Below are 12,993 nucleotides of genomic sequence, written 5' to 3' on the forward strand. Positions count from 1 at the left end.
ATGTCCCTGTGGTATAAATACATCTCAGCTCCCCGCGTGCACCTGTAGTATAGAGGTTCTTTGGATGCATTTACGTGCCGTGGGACATATGGACGTACAGATAAAGTACACGTTATCAAACCCAGAGAGGATCAACATTTAAAAGCATTTTAGACGGAAGAAAGGGTGATTTCTCAAGATATAGCTGCAATTATGGCCTAAGGTGCTTTAGGATGGCCATAAGTCTCCTGATTTTGTGTGGTCGCGTTCCTTCATAGACTGTTCATGGCTTTCTATTGAAATGTTTCTGTAGACAGATAACAGCCCTTTAACATAAACTTTTGATGTTCTGAGTAGCCTCCAGACTGTTTTTCCAGCATCAGATGTTAACCCATATGTTCCTTGTCGAGAAAATTGGATTGAGTTCTTGATTTAATTAATTAAAAAATATATATATTACATTTGTGAAGTAAGCATTTTGGTAACCATAAATTTTGATCTCTCACATTCACACACAAGAAATTGCAGATTATTAAGTAATTTTGATGACAAATGTTGACTTAAGTTAATTAAGTAGTAATAGTTCGTCAAAGTGCTCCAATAATTGCTTCACAGCAAACAAAATATACATACAGCTGAACATATACATTATTGTAGTATATAAAGTAATGCTTGTTTTTATTCTGTCATGCTTGTTTTTATGCTGTATATATATTTACACATTTTTTCCTTTTAAACTCTTTTGCACTACGCATCACAAGAGAGCTGACTCTTTTAATGTAGTTGTGCATATGTTTAATTACATTTAAGGCATCCTGTTCCACTCTATTAGTAGTCTCAACTGTAACAATAGTTCATGTAATTTGAATGTGTGTGAGTTTGCATGATTCATATGAATAGGCTTTTATATTGTTTGTTTATCCTACTGTTTTTATATTATTGTCATTTATAGCTTCCTGTAAATGTGTCAGGGACGGGAGTTGCAAACTATAGCTATAAACTAGCCATAACTGCTATACTCTGCTGTTCCTGATAAGTAAATGAGTAAGTAAGTAAGTAAGTAAATAAATAAATAATGTATTGTGGTGTCTTGATATTTTGTGAATGCATTCGTTTTTATTGGTCAGGAAAACGTGTTTTTGTTCTCCATCATAAGTGACAAAAAAGAACGTATGTTGTTTGTGTAAAAGTGTTGCGAATGACAGCTTTGAAGAGTGTTTCAGACTTCGTGCATTTGTTTTTAGCTAAGCATCTACTTAAACGTATCGGGTGGATCTTCTATGTGACGAGGTGCACCTGAAGGCAGCACCAAGGTTTTGTCAAGCAGCAGTCGGAGTCGCAGTCAGTGTGGCAGCTGGGAATGCGAGGGGCTCACACACACCGCTATTTTCGGGACTGGGAACAGTAGCTGGGCCGGCCAGGAGGAGGCTCCGGCCAAAGGTCTGCTACTCTGGTCAGTTAAACCGGGTCAGTTTAAAGTCCAAACCAACGTCCTGCGTCTTCTGTCCGGTGTTTTCCGACCGCACCTGATGGTTAACGGTCGGCCGTCGGTGGCTCACTGCGGGGCTGTCTGCTAGGGACAACCAGCCGGCGCGCGGTGCTCAGACCCCGGCGTGTGGAGGCTACTTAAGGACTCCCCCCCCCCCCCCCTTATTTAACCCAGACGTATCTCCTATATACCTGGTGGATCCGGATAAAGATGCAGTGAAGCGCCAGCCTTCTAGCCAGTAATTCTCGGTGTGAATCCCTCGGTTAAATGTGCCTGTTTCACGGCTATCCAACCACTCACGCCGACGACGATGGACTGAAATCTGCGGCGGGGGCGAACGACACACAACCTGCCGCGATTTTCTGCGTGTAAATAAGTAAATGATAGAGGATACGATGACCCTGCTGTCTTTACTAGGTCGGATCATGCGTTATTTTCTTCTCAGACCGGAGACCTTGTTCCTGCTGTGTATCAGCCTGGCTCTATGGAGTTACTTCTTCCACACGGACGAAGTGAAAACGATCGTCAAGTCCAGCCGGGATGCGGTCAAGATGGTCAAGGGGAAAGTGGCGGAGATGATGCAAAACGAGCGGTTCGGCGGGCTGGACGTCCTGGACGCAGAGTTCTCCAAGACCTGGGAGTTAAAGAGCAACAACGTGGCCGTGTACTCCATCCAAGGCCGGCGGGACCACATGGAAGACAGGTTCGAGGTGCTCACGGACATCGTTAACAAGAGCCACCCGTCTATATTTGGGATATTTGACGGCCATGGAGGAGAGGTGAGTAAACACTGTCAGTGTGATGCAAAACATCAACAGAGTACACATGTCAGTATGTGGGCTCCCAGCAGCTGCAAGAGATGTGTGGCTCCTCGGGGCCACAAAGGACTTACTCTAAAATATTTCACACATGAAGGCCTAGATGCATCAAAGAATGTTTTTAGAAGCAGAAATTAACAATTAACTTCATAGTTTCATAATCCAGATTAAATTTTAAACTTTCTCTATGAAATATTACACATTCTCCCAAATGCCTGTCACAACTGATCAAAGACACATGTGGATCTTAAACTGCATATCCTACTTCCCCCCAGATACCACAACTTTTGTTTATATCATTTCTTTACATCTGAATATCTCTGACAGAAAGATTAAATAAATAATGGATAGCTAAGTGAATTTACCTCAGGGTAACGCTACACATACTGACAAAATAATAATGAAGCTCTTAAAGTTGCTCTATATTAAGCAGGTTCTGTAGACACACATCTTAAAGTCGAGTAAAAAAACGGAGCCTTGCAGGGAGCCAATTGATATGCTTAATCCCAAGCAAGTTATTTATTTATTTTATATTAGCACAAACAAGAAGACTCACAAGGTTTGCTGCCACCAATGCGTAGGAGCCCATAATTCCCTGATGAAGCATGGTTCGCCCACACTTTAGTCTATTCTGTCAAAGTGGTAAGAAATGTACAGAGTAAAATAATGCTGGAAACATCCACCTCTTAAATTCTTTTGGCCAAAACAACGTTTTTATCCAGCAGACTGTATAGGCCCTGTGGTTAACATGATTATAGCTAAAAAGAGGAGCAGGGTAAACCTGTGCTTCATCTGAGCTCAGTAGCAATGCACTGATCACTGATCTGCTGGTCAGTGTACACCCCCAGTTAATAGTTGGCAGCAAGAAGTCTGATGTTTTTCTGCTTTCTTGATGCTAATAAATGTTGCCTTTTTTGCCTCTGTGCCTATGTACACGTTCTCTTCTCTTCTCTTCTCTTCTCTTCTCTTCTCTTCTCTTCTCTTCTCTTCTCTTCTCTTCTTCTCTTTTTGAATGTACAACATAAACATGCTTCCTCATTTTGATCAGCCTGCTCTGCTTGCTGTGAAGCTCTCTGCTCCTGACAGACAGTGTCTTCAATCTGTGTTTGACTGCTGTGTTCTGATTGAGGCTGAACGATAACAGTCTAAAAATAGGCAGCCAAAGGCAAAGAGGATAGCTGTTCTTTTAGGGGAAATTAAATTTTAGGCCGCAGTGCTGACTGCTGCAGCTTTTGACCAAAAGTGGTCATTGGATTGTTTTTCCCTGCGGCCTCTTTTCCCAGTGTTCCTTCCCTATGTGGAAGAGATTATTCCCTTTTCAAGACGAGCGACGTAACCTGTGAACTCTCCTACAGCTGCCACCCGTGTGGTGGAACAGGATAAATAAATAGTGAAGAGGAGATATGTTTGTGTATGTGACTGAAAGAATGAGTGGGAGAGCACTGGTGGTGAAAGTAAGTACAAGATGAGACTGTTGAGATTCACCCATGTAGGCGAGACGCTCTTTTATGACTACATGTCCATGGGCAACAGTTTGGTCTGATTTCATTCCCACACCCTCTTTTGAAGTGTGTGAGATGATTTTCAGACAGCAGCCTTCAAAAACAACTTCCTCTGTTTAGTGAATTCAGATTCTTTTTTTAGCCCGAGGGCACTGAATAAAGTAGAGAGATGCTGTGTGACCTTAGGCAATACCAGGAATACTGGCTGTCTCAGCTGGTTAGTTAGTGAAGTGTCAGCTGCTTCCAGTTCATCTAAATCCAGGCTGCATAGTAATTAAAGCAATCTAGAATTTGTGTCAGTGTCTATCTGGCATCTGAGACCTTACATCAACACCAGGGACATGTGAAGAATATAAATAAAAACTACATTTTTTACCAGAGTGTCTCATGTTGACATACAGATACGGCGAAAACATCAAGCAAGCAGGTTACAGAAATGTCAGATAAAAAAGTAGTAAATACCAGGGCTGTGTGGTATGACGTTATGTTTCATATCATGTTTTGTCTTTTGTTTCACTGTGTTGCACATCAAAGTATTTACAGTTATTAGGATAATGCTTTGCATTGTTCCACATGGCGCAGATGCAGACAGGACATTTGTATAACAGCAACACAGACAAACAGAGAGGAGGCTGACCATGACGTACAATGTCTGGTTTTAATATGTCTGACCTTATTGCATTTTAGGCCTATATGTTTTTTATTACCTCCACCAAGGAGGTTACGTTTTTGCCAGCGTTGGTTTGTCTATCTGTTTGTCTGTCCGTGTGCAAGATAACTCAAAAAGTTATGGACGGATTTGGATGAGAATTTCAGGGAATGTTGATATTGGCGCAAGGAACAAATGATTCAATTTTGCTGGTGATCGGGGGGGGGGGGGGGGCTGATTGCCCTTGGGGGAGGTCTGCACTCTCCGAGTGCTTCTAGTTTGTAAATGTAGCTGTGGAGTGTCAAGTCAGTTTACCTTTTTATAATTTATACTTGAATGTTTTATATTTGTTACCCGCTTGATTCAAAAATTTCCACAAAGATTCTAAATGAAAGGAGAAGGTAATTACATGTGGGAACATCATAAATATCTAATGCAAAGTATAGAGATAGGCTTTTCCCTTTCAATTCAATTTGAATTTACAGAAAATTGGTTGTATGACATGATTGCTGTTGTAGTGATCTACTGTTAGAAGACATTGCCATATAAAAATGGTCAGTTATCTATCCATTCATCCATTGTCTGAACTACTTAGTTCTCGTGAGGGTTGTGGAGGTATCAGAGCTTATCCCGGTTACCATCAGCGAAAGGTAAGGTACACCTGGACGTGTCTGGTCAGTTATCATACTTTGTATTACTTATCTGTAACCTATCTATGTCATTTGGGGAAAAATACAATTGGACAGAGGTCTCACTTGGGCATCTCTTTTTCTCGTTGACTGTTTGTCATACTAGTCGACTTGGACCATGTATAATACAAAATTTATGTATATCATAGATGTGCATGTTCTTTGCTTTTCATATTTTCTGTTGCAATGGTTTCAGTTTTAATAAAGCATTTGTTCACTCAAATATACCCTGATATTTTATTACTTTAAATTTCATTGTAAATTATAACTCTGGAATACTGTGAAACTGTGGTATTTTATGTGATGGATTTATGAAAGACCTTTAATATAACACAACAAATAAATATTTATCACTACTGTTAATGAAATCAGTGAAATATCCCAGTTTTGATACTGGCTGATATCAACAAATACTGTCTGATACCGATGTTCAGCTTTTACTGTATATGGGTGCATTTATAACCGTAGACATGTGAAGTGGATTACCTCTAGTGAATGATCAAGACCATTTCTGTTGAATAATTGATGAATTAATTTAGTTATTATCCTGTAATTTAGTTATTATATTATCTCTATAGTTGTAACTATAGTGTTAGGGTAATGCAGTAAATAAAGAGATGACAGAAGTCACTGTTTCTAACCCCAAAAAATAGTCTATTCCTTGTAAAACCACAAATTGTTGTCTTTATCCTTTGGTACATGTACATGTAAAAAAAAAAAAAAAAAAAACAAATCACATGTTTATTAGTGAGTGTTGAAGATGCGAGAAGTTAAAGTTGGTTGCATGGGGACAGCACCATGACTAATTTCCTGTTTCCATTCTCCATGCCAAGCCAAGATAATCTGCTTGACTGTTCCTTTAAAAAAACTGTAGGCTAAACTAAGATAATCTGTTGGACAGCTCCTTTAAAAAAACTGTAGGCTAGATCTTATGATTTGGTTTTAATCACACAAACTCAGGGTCTAATGAAACGGTTAGAGGTTAGGATTGAATGTCTTTAAAAGTTAACCTGTCATTATTCATATATCTCCCTGGAACCAATCACTTTACAACCAGATGACAGTCGCCAGTGAGTGGCAGATAGCATCTGGAATTTTTTTTTTTCACTTTCTTTATCTCTTCACCACACACCCTCTTGAACACACCAACACAAATTCAATTTTCAGTGTCTAAAATCAGTGTTTAATGTGAACGTATCCATCGGCGCTCTCAGTCATATTAGATGTTGGTTCAGTGAGGGGTTTTATCTGTTAAATGGAGATTGATTGTAGCTGACACATGGGAATAACCTGCATGAAAGTGATAACCCTAGGCTTTCCATCCATATAACAGCAACATGAGCCATTTGTTCCTCACCAGCATGTAGAAAGTCAGCTGTATTCTGCTCCTCCTTGCCTCACTGTCAGGATATAGCTTCAGGCACTGCAAAACTACCTTAACTGTAGAGTACGGAAAAGGCATTCACTATAAGCCAGTTTAACCTGAATGTGGGGGATGCTTTTCTGTGTGTTTTGCCATCATTTTAGCTTTGTACTGTGTTGATTTCTTCTTCAATCAACCTTCAGTGTTTCATGCCGTTTTGATCACTGCTGTTTGTGAGTGGGTTGTGATGGATTCAGGCTCTAACTGTGAAGGAGGAGACTTAAGAAGGGAAGAGAACTAAGAGGATGACCATTCTAAGAGAACTGCTTTATGTTTTTATTCCACTCTTAATTTGTCCTCGGTTCACCTTTGGTTTATATTCACAGCAAATGGCCGTTTCATTTTCATCTTTCATTTTTGGAATTGCAAAGTAGACAGGACTTTGGAGAGGAGTAGATGTAGAGGTGGTGCATACTTCACCTGCTTTTCAGCATCAGAATGAAGGGCATCTGATTGTCAAGAAGGCTGGCGTGTGAATTTAACATATATAAACGTTATTATGTGCGTGTTTGTGTTGTACTTGGGAAGCAGGAGGTCCAGTGGGAGTATGTAGTTTAGATATTAAGCAGTGTGAATTCCTCCTGAGCCTGCTCTCGTTGGAGAGATGAAAGAAAGAGCCGGCATGTGACTAATTGCGCTGCTGGTTTTACAGGATTAGAGAGAAAGCAAATGAACTCACAGACTATGTGAAACCCAAGGACAGCAATATGTGACTGGTTGTATGAATATGTATGTGTGCATGTTGCAAGCTTGCATAAGTAAGGTGTTCTGTTTTCCCTTCAGGGATGTCGAGAATTGGCACAGAAATGGGGAAAGGCAGGATGGAGTTATCTTGTCTTGCAGACAGAGTGGAGAGAAGTTGGTGAAATAAACTTTATTTCATTCTGAAATAAACAAGTGAACTGTGTGGTAAATGTTAAGACTTCAGTTTTCTCTAGGTTTCTATGGGTCTGAGGAGCTGAGGTTGCAATAATATTCGTTCAAAATTCTTTATGTTTTAAGTGCAACTACATGTTGTTGCTATATAATAATATGTCACTGGTAGAAAAACCAAAAATGTCAGTAAAATGCATAGTATTTCAAAGTGACCATATATGACAGCAAACTGTGGAGTGTCAGCATGTTTTTCCTCTTCATTTGAATAAGATGACATGAAAAAACACTTAGGTGCTTAGGTGCACCTAAGTTTAACAGCAGGAAAAGTTTGCACCAGAGAGGAAAATCTAAGTAAATACCTGTCATAATATGGCATGGCAAAACAACAAAAATCTGTCCAATGAGAATCAATAATATGACCCACTAGTGCTGGGATGCTCCTGTCCTCCTGGGCGAAGGCTGACGTTCAACCTTTCAGCCCTTCCTTGATGTCAAGCGAAGTGGAAAGTGGACTCGACACAGGAGGTCGTGTTCTGCTGGAAAATACTCATGCAGCAGAGAGAGAAGACAACCAGGGAGCTGGAGGGCTCTGCTTAAAAGTCTTCTGACCTTTTGGTAATTTGTCCCTGGTGGTGAGGTTTGTTTTCCTTGTAGCGAGAGGACTGTCAGAAAGCGTATGTAGAGTGGAATCGTGGAGTGAAACACAGCAAATAAGAGGATGAATGGGCTGTTGCCTGTCAAGCAGTCTTAATGTTTAGCCCCGCAGTAAACATCGGTAATCTTTTCTTTTCCACTGGCGACCTTTTCCATGAATTAAATTTGAGTCATTCAGAGATCCTCCATCTTTAATAAACAGAGCTTGCCCCAGTGTTTCTTAACATGTTAAATTGTGTCTTTGTTAAGGATGTGATGTATGTTGATACATGTATGTGTATAAGAACAGACATTTCTGAACATGTGACAAGTGTGTATTTTTTTTGACAGGTCTGAATGAGTGTGTTTGCCCGCAATGCATTCTAGTGCCAGATAAGAGTGCCTTCTTCTGCCCCAGTGTGTCGTCCTTCCCTGCTGGCAGCGACTGCTCAATAATTTAACACCCTCTCTGTCAAACACTTCTGCTAAAGCTCCCTGACTAAATATACACCCACCTCGAAGCCACAAGGTCATTGTTCACACATTGCATGTCTCTGTGTATGCAGAGTTTGGGGAGGTCTTGTCTGAAAACTAATTTGAAAAGTTTGAGCTTCATGGTGTTTAGCTTCTTTTTGTCCTCCTCCACTTTACCCAGTCCTCATTCCACAGGGCTAAAGCCAACATGGTGCTGGGGGTGGGTTTGGTGATGGAGCTGTGTTCATGGTTGGTTGCCAAAACCTCCCTTTTACCCTCCATCACTGTTTTCTCTCCACTCTTTTACCCTCCTTCTCCTTTTCTCTTTTAGGGAGTTGGCAGTGAATGAATGCCCCCCCTCCCCACTACATGCCCACTACCTCAGTTATTTGCCACCCTCAGTTTCTCAGTGTAGAATACATACATACTACCTCATGTGATGAATTCCCTTATTTAATGCCTATCATGCTGGTTGTGTTGGAAGTGTACATTTAAAATCTTTTTCTAGGTGTCTCAGGGCACCAACTTTGGCTTTGAATGCTTAATGCTCAGCTACATCAGTATTAAATTTATCTGTTCAAAGAAATGCTATTAGATTGTATAGTCTTAAGTGTGTGTTTTTGTTCTGTTGCAGATTAGTGGCCTCTAAATCTAATCACATGGCTGGAATTGACTGGGCTGCTCAGCCTAATCTATGCTTTGTTTTGAAATGGGACATTCTTCAAGTCGAAAGGAGTTATATAAAATGCTGAAAGGAAAAAAAAAGTTTGTCAACTGATTCTTGAATCCGACTACGGTAGCTGAAGTTTTTGTGCCAGCTCGGCGTTTGTTTGTCGTTGTGTGATTGAGAAAATAGATGAGTCAGTTGGAGTTTGTCTGCGCGCTGTCTTGGCAGTGAAGGACGGCGGCAGAAGAATGTTGGCTGAGAGAAGGTGGTGAATCGCAGCTGTTCAGAGTTAGTGACATTGGTGTGATTGTGTGTGCAAAGAGAGTCAACCGTGATGTTTGTGCCCCTCATAGTCGTGGCTCTTCCTCTCTTCACACTGGCCAGATGGGCCTGTGGGAAGGGCAGGTGCAGTCTGGTAAATAAAAACTGGCCTCCTGTATCTTTAAGCGACCGTGCATGCAAGATTTACATGACCCATCAGATAAGATTAACACCTCATCAAGAAAATTCCCTGAAGATTTTTTTATTTCTCAATTAAGTCATCTGTTTCATGTTGACATTTACATTTCTATTCCCCATGTTTATATGTTACGTTTAATGTTTGCTTGCTGCTGCCGGTCTGCTGCACACATGTGCTTTACAGCCATCCAGACATCGATCCATCCATCCAGACAGGAGGAATGCTGCTGATATGAAGGTTTAATATTTGCACATGGTTTCTATTCACTGGAAGAACGGTGAAATACAAACCTTCAAATACACTCTATGGTGAACCAAATCTGAGCCAGGTTGTCTTTAATTTACAATGTGAAGAACCCCCACGGGATAAGGGAGAGGATCGGACACAGCACGTCATTAATTTGTACTTGTGATTAAAATTGCAAGGAAGAGAGGTGTTCTTTGTGTTCTGCATGCCTTCATAGGCAGAATACATGTTATTGTTTGTATAGCCGGGTCTTGCTGGATCTCCGCCATGTAGTCTTGATTATGGCTCTCGGAGATTTATGGCCACAGGAGTTTTTTCAGTCTTGTTTTCCTCTGTGGTTCTCTAAAGGGTACTTCTTGAACCGGGTGGTGCAGGGCCAATTCAACAATGGTGAGGGTTTATGAGGAACCATCTGCTGTGCAGGGTGAGGGTTAGATAAATTTGAATGTGATGAGATTAAGAAAGGGACAAAACAAGAAAAGCTGCAATCAGTGTACGGGAAACAGATTGCAAACAGATTGAAGATGATCCCTACAAGTAATTGCAAGAAATAATCTAATTTTCCTAGCGGTTTAAGGTTGATTCCAATCAGGATTTGCTTAACCTCAACCTTTTGTTTGTAATTTTAAGCTATAGTGGTGGCTAAAGGACACACAGTGTAAGCAGTCAGAGTCAGGCTGCCTGTCGGTTGGAGATCTCTGGTCTAATTCAGAAAATCAGAAATTGATTGGATCATTCACATGTTCTGGCCTCGTCAAAATGTCAGTACCTCACACATCCTTCCTGTTTACAGACATCTTGGTTTTACAACTGGCACTAATCTAATCTTAAGCATTTATGCCATCGCAGAACATAACTGTTATTTAATACTAACAAATACTTAAAAACATACAAGTAAGACAGTGCAATACAATGCTTAAGTTGACTGTAAAACGTGTATAAACCAAATTATTTTCCTTATTAATCACCTTCAGTATAAAATAAGTCTGGAAAATATATAAAATATATATGGGATGTGGTAAATAAGTTGTGAATATCAAGAACAGCTTGTCATAATTTTGTTTAAGCTTGCAGCAGGGGACTCACTTTGACATTTACATTTCATGCTCTCATACACATTCATTGTGTACAAGGGTAAATACAGTATCTCAGCGCAAACACTGCCTCATGGGTCATTTACTATTTATACTACTCACTCTAATTATGTTGCTAGGCTAATGAATGTTAGAAATCCATGTGTTCATAAGTGTTCATAAATGTGAATTCAACAAACTTAGAAATACTGAAATGTGTATTGTATGCAGCCTTTGAGGCAAAATAAGAATTTTTTTTTTTTTTTTTTTTTTTTTTTTTTTTTACCATACTACCAAGTCTTAATATAGGCTAACTGTAACAAATTCAGGTAGAAATATCAAAGACATTCTGATAATGTTTTCAAAATTTAGTGCAGTTTTGGTGAAAATGTAAAAATTAGGTAATAGCCTGTGTTTCATTCGTTTAAAAAAAAAAAAAAATCAATAAATTCCTCTTTTAAAAAACAGTGCAGTCTTTGTCTCATATTGAATTTGTAATTTTTCAGACTGTAGGTCTGAGATGTTCTGCAGCACCACAGCAGGACATTGCATCAAGGATGATTACTGGGACACTATAAACTAAATTAGGATAGTTTACCGTGATATGATAGATGTGATGACTAAACTGTCTCTAATGTTGATGCACCAGTCAATAAGACAGCGGACACAGTCAGTGGGCTACATTAGACCCAGTGTATTGGTAAATGGGGCTGAATTAAATGAGCCATTTGGTGTGTGCATTAGGTTATGGGCTGGTGATGGTTCAGAGTGGATGGGAAGTTTAGAGGCAGATAAGCAGGGTTGGTAATTGATTAGTGTGGTGCAGAGGAAGCTTATGGTGATGTGAGCTAATGCTAACAGCTCTAGGCTCTTAGGATCTCTGCTCACTTCCTGGGAGCGTCTCTAAGCTGAGGCTAAAAGGAGTAGAAGAGACAGCGGGGCAGATTAGATTTACACTAATCCCACTGGGAGATTAGGACTATACACACTCTCCATGGATTCTGAGCTTTCTTTTTCCATCTTTCCTTCTCTCCCTTGTCTCTATTTTTTTTTCCATTTCTTTCTTCTTTCCCTTCCTGCTGTACACTTAAATATATATTTTTTTAGAAATCCTCTTCTCTGTACACATCCACTACCTGCATGTGTTCACGATCCAGAGAAGAAGGCAGCATGTTGCCCTCTTCTTGACTTGCTTTAATGAGCTTATCCAGCAGCATAGCTAGCAGCTATACTTACAGCTGCTCAGAGGAGGAGAGATGCTTTATTGAGGGTGAGGAAGAGGAGGAGGAGGAGGAGGAGGAGGAGAGAAAATGATGGTGTGGATGAGAAGTGCCCTCAATAAGGGCAGGAGGGAGAAGGACAAAAAGGAGAGATGAGAAGAGGGCAAAGCAGATAATAAAGCATAATGTCACAGGCTTACAGAAGTAGGCGAAGATAGGGGAGGAGGAAGTGTAAAACTGTGTGGAGGTGGAAAAATGCTGGAAAAAATGTGGAGAAAAGTAATTTCCTTCAAACACAAAGAGGATAAAAACATGGAAGCTAAGAGAAGATGCTGTGCCCAAAGATTTTCTAGGCCTCCAGTCTAACTACCAGAGCGAAGTTAGAGGTAATTCAGAGGCTTATAGTCAACTTTTGTGTAGCCCAGAGTTGACAGAAATGGGCTAAACATACTGTAACTGTACTACAAGCTGTGAGATGGTGTGTGAAGTGCCAAATAGAATTCTTTTGATCCCAAGTCTGTCAGACTGAAGGCCATAGCTACATGGGGCAGTTCCTCCCCCGAGAGAGCATGACATACTTTCCCACCTCTTTCTTCTGTTTTTTATCTTCTCCCTCATGCTGCTCTCTGTCTCTGTTGACCTTTCCCTACAGTAACTGTCTCTGTTTTCGCTCGCTTTCCTTCTCCTCCCTCCCCTCGGTGTCTACCTCCTCAGCCACTTCCCTTCTTTCCGCCTTACCTTCTTCTTTCCTTTTACTCAAAGCAACCCCCCCCTCATTCTCTTTCGTCCTCAACA

General features: G+C 40.4%; 1 protein-coding gene across 1 annotated transcript in view; it reads left to right on the forward strand.

The window, feature by feature from the left end:
* The first annotated feature begins 1,312 nt into the window (after positions 1–1,312).
* Positions 1,313–12,993, forward strand: part of ppm1lb (protein phosphatase, Mg2+/Mn2+ dependent, 1Lb) — a 43,599-nt gene continuing 31,918 nt past the window's right edge. Inside the window, exon 1 of the mRNA XM_030151688.1 lies at positions 1,313–2,247. Coding sequence (XP_030007548.1) covers positions 1,849–2,247 — 399 coding nt within the window. The 5' untranslated portion in view covers positions 1,313–1,848. The remainder of the gene's footprint in view (positions 2,248–12,993) is intronic.

This window comes from Sphaeramia orbicularis, chromosome 13, assembly GCF_902148855.1.
Source record: "Sphaeramia orbicularis chromosome 13, fSphaOr1.1, whole genome shotgun sequence".
Lineage (NCBI taxonomy): Eukaryota > Metazoa > Chordata > Actinopteri > Kurtiformes > Apogonidae > Sphaeramia > Sphaeramia orbicularis.